At 34.2% G+C, this 12,830-nt stretch overlaps 1 protein-coding gene across 1 annotated transcript in view; it reads left to right on the plus strand.

Annotated features, from left to right (window-relative positions):
• The window catches only part of LTN1 (listerin E3 ubiquitin protein ligase 1), a 51,759-nt gene that overhangs the window by 20,575 nt on the left and 18,354 nt on the right, over positions 1-12,830 (plus strand). Inside the window, exons 12-19 of the mRNA XM_010956622.2 lie at positions 1,381-1,570; positions 2,059-2,298; positions 3,127-3,280; positions 4,315-4,459; positions 4,893-5,079; positions 6,717-6,876; positions 7,945-8,049; positions 11,510-11,652. Coding sequence (XP_010954924.2) covers positions 1,381-1,570; positions 2,059-2,298; positions 3,127-3,280; positions 4,315-4,459; positions 4,893-5,079; positions 6,717-6,876; positions 7,945-8,049; positions 11,510-11,652 — 1,324 coding nt within the window. The remainder of the gene's footprint in view (positions 1-1,380; positions 1,571-2,058; positions 2,299-3,126; positions 3,281-4,314; positions 4,460-4,892; positions 5,080-6,716; positions 6,877-7,944; positions 8,050-11,509; positions 11,653-12,830) is intronic.

Raw genomic sequence — 12,830 nt, forward strand, 5'->3', positions numbered from 1 at the left:
TTTGGAAGTTCACAGCCAGTGTTTACCTCCCATATATCCGTAACTAACTAGCCTCCTCAACCCCTTAAAGCTTCAGATTCTTTCTTTGGATATGTTAAAACATTGAGAAGTTGGACTTCAGAAGTCTTGCTAACCTGAGAAATGTTTTATTCAGAAGTTGATTTTCTGGAGTCTGTAGGATTCTATAAAATAATTTGTTTTACTGAATAAGTTATCTTAGGACAGCCAGTATTATGGTTACCTGACTTCTAGTTTTTCTTGTTCTTATGCAACCCCAAACTTTATGAGCAGAGCCCTAAAGTCAGCTTCTTTAAAAACAAGCCTGAATTTTGTAACCAGAAAAGGAGCTTAGAGATTTTCTGAGTTAATCTTCATTTTTTAAAACTAGGAAATAGACCCAGGTTGGTTAAGAGATTTGTCCAAGGTCATAAAGCCAGGATAGTGGTAAAGCTAAAATAAAAGCTCTGGTTACCTATAAGTTTTTAAATAAAGAAGTAAATAGTTTTTCAGGCACTACCCAATCCGCACTTGGATTTTTTTTTTTTCCAGATTGCTTTGAAATGAACCAAGTTGCAAATTCCTTTCTTCTCAGCCCTTAAAGCAAAAGAAGCTCTGGGAACATGGATCACCATGCTTTTGGGGGTGGATTTACAGTTTTTTTCCTTGCTTTCCCACCCCATGAAAATAAACCAGGTGCTGTCAGATATCTGGCCCCAGTAACTATTTCAGAGAATTTGGGGAAAAATGAGTCCCATTTTTCATATTAAAGTAATTTACCACTATTGTATATTAATTGTTCTTTAATTTTAGCAAAATTAATGAACAAAAATTTAATATTTATAGAGCATTTTAAAATCTGTCTTTAAAGTTCATCCATTCATTATTCATTGAACATATCTGCAGTGTTGATAGCAGGTATCAAAGAAGTTTAAGACAGTCTCTGCTCTCAAGGAACTTACAATCTCATTGGAAACAAGGCAAACACAGATGAAACATTATAAATAATAATACAATCCAGTAAGTGCTCTAGAAATTCAGAGAAAAGCAGTGATGAGTATGGGCTGGCATGGATGAGGGAGACTTCATAAAGCAGGTGGGATTTCTTCTGATTCTCAAGTAGTGGATGTGATTTTGATAAATAAAGAAGAGGGGGAATATTTTATGGTCGGGAAGATAGCATGAACAAAGCATGGACGTTTACAAAGCAAGGCTTCGTGGGGAGTACTGAAGATACCAGCTTCCTTAAAACTTGAGGAGGAGGAGTGGGTGATAATGTTGGGGCTGTGATGGTGAAGGGGGGCAGTATGGTACAAGTCTTATTTTGGGCAGATACACTTTTTGATCTTGCTTCTAATCTTTGCTTTAACTTTGTGGTTTTAGGCATGTTCTAGTTCAGGTAAATATGCTTTAGTAACTCCTTGGCTAAAAGGAGATATCCTTGGAGAGAAATTGGTAGCCTTGGCAGATCATCTTTGTAATAAGGACTTGGAATCCACAGTATCTTCTGAATCTTACTTCTCAGAAAAATGGACTCTTTTAAGCTTAGTATTATCCCAACATGTTCAAAATGGTAGGTAAAAATATGGCTTTTGTTTTTCAGTAGGGAGGGAGTAATTTTTCCACCTTTTTGGGGGATTCCTTGCTGCTCAGTTTGCGTAGTATTAGTTGAGAATAACAAGACTTTGTTCATTCAGATAACTTAATTTTCTAAGCACCTTAAATAGCATGACTGGGAAGGTATTTAATACTTTTGGCTTTATATTTTAAAGGATTTTGCTTTAGCTTTAGTGAATTTATCTGTTCACTCTTATTTTGTCAAGCATTGTTTTTTTTTTAACTTAATTTAAAACTTCTTTTTGATGTGAAGGTTTTTACGAAAGAGAGAACAGATTGATTTTTTGATACAATTCTATTTCATGTAATATATAAACACAGTTTAAAAACACACACACACACACACAGAAAGACCAAGGTGAAATTTTAACCCAGAGTAAAGTATTAAAAAATACACTGTTAATATTTTTTTATATTTTGTCTGTTTGAATTTTTTTCTCTTAGATTACTTGATTGGAGAAGTATATGTTGAAAGAATTATTGTTAAACTTCATGAAACTTTATCCAAAGCAAAGAAATATTCAGAAGCTGAAAATAATGACTCATCAGTGTCTTTTATCTGTGATGTGGCCTATAACTATTTCAGCTCAGCAAAAGGATGCTTGCTAATGCCATCAGCTGAAGATTTATTATTAACTCTCTTTCAGTTATGTGCTCAGAGCAAAGAAAAAACACATTTGCCAGGTAATAGCCTACTGCTCAAATGTTTTGTTGGGAATCTCCGGCTCTGATCTTCATAGTGTAAGTGCCCAGGCTTTATTAATTGAATCATAATATGTTTGAAAGTTGAAAGCATTTTGAGTAAAGGGCTACAGATCTTAAGCACTTCCAGTTTTAGAAAACAAGCTACAGATATATGTAGACATTTAATCTAAAATTCTTACTTGTTTTCAAGGAGACAGTTTTGGAAGGGGACAGATGAGTTGGATAGATGAGTTAGAATCTTAGCTGCTTCATGCAGTAGCTCTGGCAAGTTACTTAATTTTTTGATGCCTCAGTTTCTGTATTCATACAGGGGATATTAATATCTCCTCTAATAGTTAAAAACATTTAATCCTGGTGTATATTAAAATGAAATTGAGATTACCGTTCTGAGGACTATATTCCTTGTGTCCTATGGGTTAATTCAGACTTATTTACGAAAGGAATATTAAAAACTACTATTGATGGAGAGTGCTCCTCCCCAACCCTTTCTTTAATACTACTTTCTCTATTTGGAAAAGGTATATAATATTTTTCAATTTTCCAAAAGGACAACTTTCTTATAAATAAGTTCAGAGCAGAAAAAAGCTAACTTTAAAAATGTTACTATTCTTACATTTTATATGACATGAGCTAGCTTGTATTGTTGCGTATCTATGACGTAGTTATTTTGTTTTGGCATCTGAATAGTAATTTTATGTTTTCTTAATGCTACCTTAATAATCTCAGATCTACAATGAGTTCTTTCATTTTGTACTGATTATAGTAACTTCAGAGGGATACAAATTACTGTTGACATCTTGGTTTTAGACTTTCTTATCTGTAAACTGAAAAATACTTGGCTTTCTGGTGTGAATGTATTGGTCCATCAAACTGGCGACACATATAAACAGAGTACCTTCCTATGTTTGTCTGCTCTGTGGCTGAAGAACCAAGTTCAGTCTTCATCTTTGGATATCAAAAGGTACCCTTTTTTGTGCTTAGTTAAACAATATCTCTTTAATAATTTATCATTATCCTTAAGATTCCATGAGTGCCTTTGAAAAATGACTTGTTATGTAAGAAATCTGTAGGGTTCTAAGAGAAGATCCAAACAGATTTTTCCAGAAGGATTTTGTTTTAATTATCATCCATTTATACTCAGTTAATTGAAAATGATTTGTTGTAGCATATCTGCTGGACTCCTAATTTTTTTTTTTCTTCCTTTTTTTTTTTTTTTTGCATTTTTTCAGTCATATTTGTTCATACAACCAGTATTTATTGAGCAAGTTCTCGGTTAGGAATTGTGCTAGTTGCTAGGGCTGTAACACTGGCCAGAGGAGACCCAGGCCCTGCCCATCCCTGGTCTTGCAGTCTGCTGGAATCACACTCTGCCCGCTGTCTTCAGAGAGGGCAGCAAAGGGACCATCACTGAACACGAGCTGCTCAGCAGACTGCACCCAGACTCCTAATTTATGGTCAGTGATGTGGTAATGCTGCTACCCTGTCTTAGGCTGGTGTGGATTGTAATCATAACCTCTCTTGGCCATCACAGACAGTGACTGGTCTTCATTGTTTATTTTTTTTGGGGGGGGTCTAGTAGCCACTGTTGTAGGGGATTGATTGCAAACATATTTCACATGTCATACCTAAATCCATATATAAAAGTGAAAACCGAGAGACTGCATCCAGAGCTACTGGGGTAAATCTTTTTTTGACCATCATGTTCTTTTCATGGAACAAAGTAGCTGTATTTCAGAGATAACTGATCTGAAATAGGTCATGTCCCTTTCATTCTGAAATAGAAGGAGCACTCAATTTCAAGTGATAACTATTAGATTAAATCCCCTCTTTGCTTGTGTGTATGTCACAGGGGGAGGGCAGAGGGGTCATTTACCTTTATGTCTGTCTTTTTGTTCAGGTAAGCTATTCTCTGCCATAGAGTATTTAATGTGTACCAGGGTGTTCAAATTGGTCATAGCATAACTACAGCAGTTAAGTTCTTCACATTATTTTCAGTCTTCAGGTCCTCTTGTCTGCTGTTGATGATTTGCTAAATGTGCTTCTAGAGAGTGAAGATACTTATCTTCTGAGAGTTTATATTGGAAGTGTAATGCCAGACAACAGTGAATGGGAAAAGATGAGACAGTCTCTTCCAATGCAGGTATGTTTGAGATTACAGAGTGCTTTATTCTGAAGTTTGAATTTCATGCAAGCTTAAATATTTTTGTTATACTCTGGGGAAGGAAAAAGAAGTAAATGAGATGAGTATCTTACTTAGCCTTTCTGTCTCTGAATAGTCATATTTTTGCTGTTTGCAAGACAACCAGTTGACACTCAGCAGTTGCTGTGGTACAAGGTGAATAGATCTAGTTCTGTTCCTGAAGGAGTCTTAAAGAAATACACATGTTGATAATTTTCTTAGTGGAAACCAAACTTCTGTGGTTTTACTAATAAATTAGCAATAACTTTATTATGATAACATTTTGAAAATATTCTAATAACTTCATTTTTGTTCCCTGTCTTAATTGCATAGGTAGTAAATAATTTAGTCTGTTGAATGACTTTGTATATAATGTAATGTATTCTTTTTACAGTGGTTGCATAGACCTCTTTTAGAAGGAAGACTGAGTTTGAATTATGAGTGTTTCAAAACAGATTTTAAAGAACAAGATACAAAGAAACTTCCCAGCCATTTGTGTACTTCAGCATTATTGAGCAAAATGATATTAGTTGCACTGAAAAAGGAAATAGTCCTAGAAAATAATGAGCTTGAGGAAATAAGTAAGTATATATGAGCATTCAGATATACACATATAAATACATATTTTGAAATAATCATGGTGTAATTTTGAAATAATTTTGATTATACTGCAATTTAAATCTTTAAAGATTCAAGAATCTTCAGTTCTTGATTTTACCGATGAGAAACTTGAGGCCATGTAAGAGCTGAATGTTAAATTGTGAATTGGATGGCAGCATACTAATACCTTGCTCTAATCTTGTTAGCCGTGGGGCAGAATTTGGTATAAGGTCAGTTACTCAAGCTGGCATGACATCAGTCTCAGCAGATCCTGTGGCACATGACCCTAAAGAAATTGGTTAAGTGAGTTTTGTGTTTCATCAAAGATTCTGAATTTTCAATTAATTTTTGAATCACTCTACCTTTTTATAGGGCTATAATTTTTTTTTTCCCAGCAGGTGGAGGGTAAGCAGTTGAATTTTAGGAGGATTAAAAAAAATTCCCCCATTCCAGGAAATGATGTAGAATTGTAGGTAGCAGTGTGACCTGTACAGAATGGTAGGAAGGGTGGAGGACTTGTACAATTCCTGTGTCAGTCTTGATTGTGAGCCCTCAGCTGAGTACAGTTATTAGTGGAGGAGAGTCTTCACCCTGTGGAAGAAAACGGGGACACCTTACAGGGAGCCAGCTCCATGTGCAGCTGAGGTCAAGGAAGTTTGCCTGCAGTTTACTTTACTCACAGAGTGAATCTGTCCAAAAAAACTCTGGAAATTAGTAAGTTTTTGGGGGTGGAGTGAGGTATAATTAGTTTTATTTATTTATTTGTTTGTTGATTTAAATGGAGATACTAGGGATTAAACCCAGGACCTCGTGCATGCTAAGCATGCACTCTACCACTGAGCTATACACCCTTTCCCCCAGAGTAGGAATTTTTGTAATAATTTATTTTTGTTAATTATGTTACTAATTACAAACTGACAGCATTATGCATTTAATCTTCTCATTAACCCTATCATTGCTGGTATTATTGCTGACTTTCTTATCTGAAGCTTGCAAGGGATGGGATTAAATTTTGAGCTAGGTTTCAAGTCTCCTGACTCCAAAATCCATACCTGGCTTTATAAAGGAGAGTTGTGACTAAAAACCTGTGATAGGCCAGGTTTAGTGATACTCGGTCACCTGATTCTCCCAATAGTCCCGTGAGGTAGATTTGTAGTGTCCTAGTTGATGACCTGTGTACAGCTTATTTGAATCCAGACTAGTCTGTCATCGAGGCCCGTGCCCTGTTGTTTACCGTATCATGCTTGCTCCCATTTCGTAACACATTGTCTTAAACTTCTCAAGTCTTGGATCTCATAGTTGTTTATCCTGGATGCAACTTCTTACCGTTTGTGGCAAAAATAGTAGGAAGTTCTTCCTGTATCTCTGATAATGCAGATCCCTGTCACATTCTAAACTAATCAGAAAAGGAACTGAGTAGGGTTTGGGAGAGGAGTGGTATTTTGTATCAGATATTCTCAGTTTTCATTGTCATTGAACATCAAAGAGTTGAAAATCAGCTCATAGATATTTTGAAATTAGTGGGCACAGCGATGTTAGAAAATGGGGCAGAGAAGTGAAAACAATTGAAAGGTCTGCTCACCAGGTGCACTCAATAATGTGTTGTCCACTCTGTCAGTTGCAGAACTGCTCTATTCGTTGCAGTGGTATGAAGAATTAGACAATCCACCTGTTTTTCTAACTGGATTTTGTGAAATGCTTCAGAAAATGAATATTACATATGATAACTTATGTGGACTTGGTAATACTTCTGGCCTTTTGCAGCTGTTATTTAACAGGTAAAAATCCCTTTCAATTTCCATTTTTTTATGACTATTTTGCTAGTTAATGGCTTTGTGTCTGTAAAGAGTAAGCCCACTTGATGGTAATCTTTGAATCAGAAGGTTGATTTAAATTAACCCCAATTCTTTTTTTTTTTTTTTTTTAATGGAGGTACAGGGGATTGAACCCAGGACCATGGGCATGCTAAGCATGTGCTCTACCTACCACTAAGCTATGCCCTCCCCCACAACTAAACCCAATTTTTAATAATGAATACTTTGTGGACACTAAGTACTTGATTTACTCTTCTGGGGAGATATTTGGACTTTGCCTGTTTTATTAAATCAATAAATACATTCAAGGGGCAGATGACAATGAAAGAAATGAAAACCTGTAGAAGTTGTTTTAATTTGTCATATGTGACCCATCCTTCCACTACTCTCAAGTTTAACCTTTTCACCTTGCATGTTGTTGCAGGTGTGTCTTAATATCATAACCACAAACCTTCTCCCTTAGATGAGGAAGTAGGTATGAAAACAGAGTCGTTGTAGAGTTTATAGCAGTTAGATACTTAGCTTATTGAAATTACTATGTTGACTTGCTTTCTGTTGAAGAGTTTTTCACTTGCCTGTAGTATTTTTCATACGCTTCTTTGAAAATCAGAGGCCCCAGGTTTTCCTCTACAATCCCACTCCACATACTTAACACTCAGAACTTGCCTCAGCAAATATTAATAGCTCTTTGATTCTTCAACTTGCTGCCACCCTCAGTGTCCTCTGGGAGATGTCTTCCTTGCAGCTGCAGCCTCTGGTCCTCAAGCCTATTCTTTAAGGTTATGTCCTCTGTCAGGACTTGAGGGGGCTTTGGGATTGCCTTGGGATGAGAGCCCAGTACCAGTTATGAAGGGTGTTGGAAGCCTAAGTTCCCAATCCTTTTGGTAACAGCAGCTGTTTGGATGCAGAAGGACTGTGTGAAATGATACCCTCACAAAACAATTTATTTAATTCTGTAAAAGGAATCCAGGTAACAGTGTTAAAAAATCTTAAGTGCACTCTCAAAATGGATTTTTTTTTTCCCTTTTTTAGATCCAGGGAGAATGGCACCCTTTGGTCTCTTATCATTGCTAAGTTGATCCTTTCCCGAAGTGTTTCATCTGATGAAGTAAAATGGCATTATAGGAGAAAAGAAGGGTATTCTTATTCAAAATATTTTTATTTTGAAATTTACTATGGTTGGTTACTTTGACAACTCTAAACTAACAAAAAAATTTAATGAATCAGGAAATCAAGGTTTAGGAGATGAGAAAATTAAATTAAAAAAATGAGACTTAAAGAGTATAAAAACAATTTTAATTGTTTTAGGTTGAGGAACACACCTTTTTAAATAAGCATTTTAAACCTTATAAAATTTTGTTGTGAAATTGTATACTTGTTTTAAACAATTAGCATTTCATAAAGTTGTTCTCTTTTCCTCAGAAATCTCTCCGACAGAATCTATTATTTTCCCCTCCCCAACATCCTTTTTCCATTACTTTATTTGCTGTATGGAAGTGATAGGGAAAGTTACTTATCTTCTCTTAAATAAGGATCATCCTATTGAAGTTTATTCTAAAAATGCAATAGATGTGTTCTTAGGACAAAGAAATAGAGTTGGACATACTAGAGATTTGCTGGAGTTAATTATACTAGAGAAGCTGAGCATTCAGATTAAACACTTAGCTGAAATTTACTGAGGCATTTTGAATTAACTGATTCACCAAGAAGAATTCTGAAATTATGTATGTATATTTATACATATATATTTATACCTATATATGTTTACACATGTATTTTGGCACAGTAGAATTAGAATCTTAAGTTAAATTTTTGTTTTAATCTTATTTTAGTTTTTTAATTTATTATTTTGAATTCAATTATTAATGGGAATTATAGGTTCACATGCAGTTGTAAGAAATACAAAGAAATTCCATGTACCTTTCAGTTTCTGCCAGTGGTATCATTTTGCATAACTTTAGTACAATTTCACAACCAAGAAGATGGCGTTGATACAATCCACTGACCACATTTACTTGCACTTACGTGTTTTTGTGTGTGTTCTGTGTAATCTTGTGTTACCACCACCACAGTCCAAGATATAGACTAGTTTTTTCATAAGGATCACCTTGTGTTACCCTTTTTTCCCATGGCCACCTCCCTTCTTCCCATTCTCATCTCTGGCAACCACTAATCTGTTCCCTTTCTAGATAATTTTATCAATTAGGAATGTTATATATAGGAATCATACAGCATGTGATCTTTTGATACTAGCTTTTTTATTCAGTATAATTTAAAAATTTTTTCTAATTATAAAAGTCATAGGGAATTAACTAAAGAACTGTTAGAACTAATTACAAATGAAATGGATATGTACTTGATATACAAAAATCAGTATCTTTCTTATTCACCGGTCATAATCAATTTTAAAAAGGCATAGGAAAAAAGAGATTCTGTTCACAATGACAATAAAACTATGAATACCGAGAAATAAATGTAACAACTCCCCCACCCCCCAAAAAACCCAAGTAAAGATCACAAGAGAAGATAATTTTTAAAAAATGGTTGTTTCTATAATTTCAATGTAATCTCAGTCAAAATTTCAGCAACATTTTTGAAAAGCTTGACAAACTGTGTTAAATATAGTATGCATTTGAAGGAAAAAATGTTCAAGAATAGCTAGGAGAGTTATGAAAGAGAAAAGTGAAAAGGATTTGCCCTACCAGTACAGTAATTAAGCATTATGAGATTGGTGAATAGGCAGATCACTGGATCAGAACATAAGAGTCCAGAAACTAATCTGCACATATATGAGAATTTAGTTTTTGATACAAGTGTTCTTTCAAATTGTGAGATGAGTCAATAATAAATGATGTTAGGAAGACTGGATATGTGTTTGAAAAAAAGGGGAGACCTACTCCCTTACATTTTACGTAAAAGTGAAGTCCAGATGGAAGCTAAAAAGAACAGATCTGTAAAAGTATTAGGGGAAAATAAGAGACTGTATAATCTTGGCATAGGGAAGATTTTAAGCAAAGCACAAAAATCCAGAATCTGTAGAAGAAATGATAGATATCTGATTTTGTAAAAATAAAACTTTGTGCCCATCAACAGATGGATGGATAAACAAAAATGTAGTATATACATATAAAGGAATATTATTCTGCTTACAAAAGAAGGAAATTCTGACATGCTACAATGTGGATGAACCTTGAGGACATTATGCTAAATGAAATAAATGAGTCACAAAAAGATAAGTAGTGAATGATTCCAAGTATATGAGGTGCCTAGCATAGTCAAATTCATAGAGACAGAAAGTAAAATGGTAGTTGCCAGGGGCTGAGGGGAAGGAGATGGGGAATTCTTATTTAATGGGTAGAGTTGCAGTTTTGTGAAATGAAAAAGTTCTGGAGATAAGCTGCACAACAGTATGAATGAACTTAACACTACTGTACACTTATAATAAATTTTATATAATGTATATTTTACCACAATTAAAAAAGGAAAAAAAAAGGAAACTTCTGTATGATAAAAATACAGTAAGCAAAGATTAAATGGTGGCAAAATGGAAGAAAAATTTGTATATTAAGAATTAATATCCATAATATATAAATAGCTTTTCTTAATAAAACTATTCAAAGTGAAGCATGTGTCAAGGACTTGAACAGGTAATTCATAGGTGAAATAGTCAAAGGTAATTCATTTATGAAATGTGAAATATGAAAGGATTTGCCTTATTAATAGTGACAGAAATGCAAATTAAAAGTAGTACATTTTATCTGCCATATTGCCAGGAATTTTAAAAAGATTCATTAAATGTGCAGCAAAACAGTCAAACTTGTACATTTTTGGTGAAAATGTAAACTTGATTATGCTTTTTTGAAAACCAGTTTGAAATTATCAAAATATAATACATTCAAATCCTTTGATTTCTGCAATTCTGCTTCTAGGAATCTGGCCTAAAGAGGTATTTGCGCATATGCAGAATTGTATCTGCTCAAGGACATTTATTACAGCGTTATTTGTAAGAATAAAAATTTGGGGGCAGAAACCTTAATGTTCACTAATAGGGAAATAGTTAAATTATACTGTGCAATATTTTTGGTTTTGTTTTTGATTTAGTTATGTAGCTTTAAAATAAAAGGAATACTTTATACCTACATTTTCTGACATAAAACCATCTATACTAAGTATATAAGTGGCAAATAATACAACACATAGGTAAATAAAACCCAACTATATATATGCACATATATAAATACTAGTTCATACAAAGGACATGCAACTGGTACTGCTTAAATTGAATCAGTTGACTCTTAGAGCATAATCATGTATTGTTTGTATAATTAAAAAAAATCATAAATGGGGCAAGTTACAATGCTTATTTAAAAAAAAAATGTAAAAAAGAAGCAGGAAAAAAAATATCCATAGTTTCATCTTCCAGCATCAACAATTGTCAATCTCTTCATAGTTTCTTTTCTTTTTTTTTTTCTATACAATTATTTTATATTGTGGAAATATTAGTCTTTTTGACTAGTCTAGATAAGAGGAGTTTTCTGAAATAACTGAAAATTTAGAATAAATATAATTCATACCTTTTTTTTTTCCCTTTAAACAGTTTTTTTCCACTAACAGAAGGTAATATGCATACCATTCAAAGTCTCTGTCCATTTTTGTCAAAAGAAGACAAGAAAGAATTCATTGCTCAGTGTATCCCTGCCCTTTTGGCCTGGACCAAGGAAGATGTTTGCAGTACTAATGGTTAGTTGCTTGGTAATAAATATTTTATTAATTTAATTATTGCTTGAAGTGAAAAAAGTATTTCTTAATTTAAAAAATTTTGGGAGGGAGTTAGGTTGGTTGATTTGTTTGATTATTTGTTTATTTATTTAATGGAGGTACTGAGGATTGAACCCAGAACCTTGTCCATGCTAAGCACGTGCTCTACCACTGAGCTACACCCTTCCCTGCCAAAAAGAAGTATTTCTTAGTATCTTAATCCACATCTAGCAGAGATGAATTATAGCTGATTTTTCCTAATTTATACTCTTGCTACAAAACAAGTTGATTCAGTAGGATGAGTGTCATTGGAGAGTGGCTGTTACCATTTTGCAGTACAGAAATGCTAGAGCCTTAAGGGAAGATTTACAACCACTGATAACCCTCCAATCATTTCTTTTCCATATATAGCTTTTTCAGTCAACCAATGATGCACTCATAAAGACAAAAGAGGGAATAGCTTTTGTTATGTTTTAAACTTTTTGGATACTCTCTACTCTATTAGTTCATTTATTTATTAATTGAATAAACACTTATTGAGCCCTGGCTATGTGACAGTTTCTTTTGTAGAGAAGACAGACGTAGAGTTATATGGTAGCTGATGGAGCAGTAAGATGTCGTATGTGTGAAAGTGGAAGAAAAGGAGTTTTCCCCTTTGCTTTGAGATGTCAGTGGCAATTTCACAAAGAGAAATACTTCAACTGAGTGATGAAGGATAGTTTGCCATATGGACATAGTTGGGGAAGGGCATTCCAGGTACACACAAACATAGAAGAATACAGATAGTTCATTTGGGTTGGCATTTAAGGTAGAAAGTTGGAGACAAAGAGTATTACAGTGCAGAAGAATATGGATTTTGAGAAATGGCAGGGAACAGATCATAAAGGCCTAGTTTTGTAGGCTAAGGAGTTTGGACTTGAAGTGGTAGGAGGTAAGGAGTTATTGGCCCAAATTAGGTAGAAGAGTAGTAAGACTTATCACATTTATATTAGAAAGATTATTTTGCTAACTGTATAGGGTGGATGTGAGAGAAGAGAGTTTAGGGGTAGAAGACCATATAGGGAGCTATTGGAATAATCATAATGAGAAATAGAGAACTTGAATCAAGGCACAAATGGAAGAGCAGAGATGGAAATGAAAGAGACAGGAAATAGAATTGA

The sequence above is a fragment of the Camelus bactrianus genome, chromosome 1, assembly GCF_048773025.1.
Source record: "Camelus bactrianus isolate YW-2024 breed Bactrian camel chromosome 1, ASM4877302v1, whole genome shotgun sequence".
Taxonomy (NCBI): Eukaryota; Metazoa; Chordata; class Mammalia; order Artiodactyla; family Camelidae; genus Camelus; species Camelus bactrianus.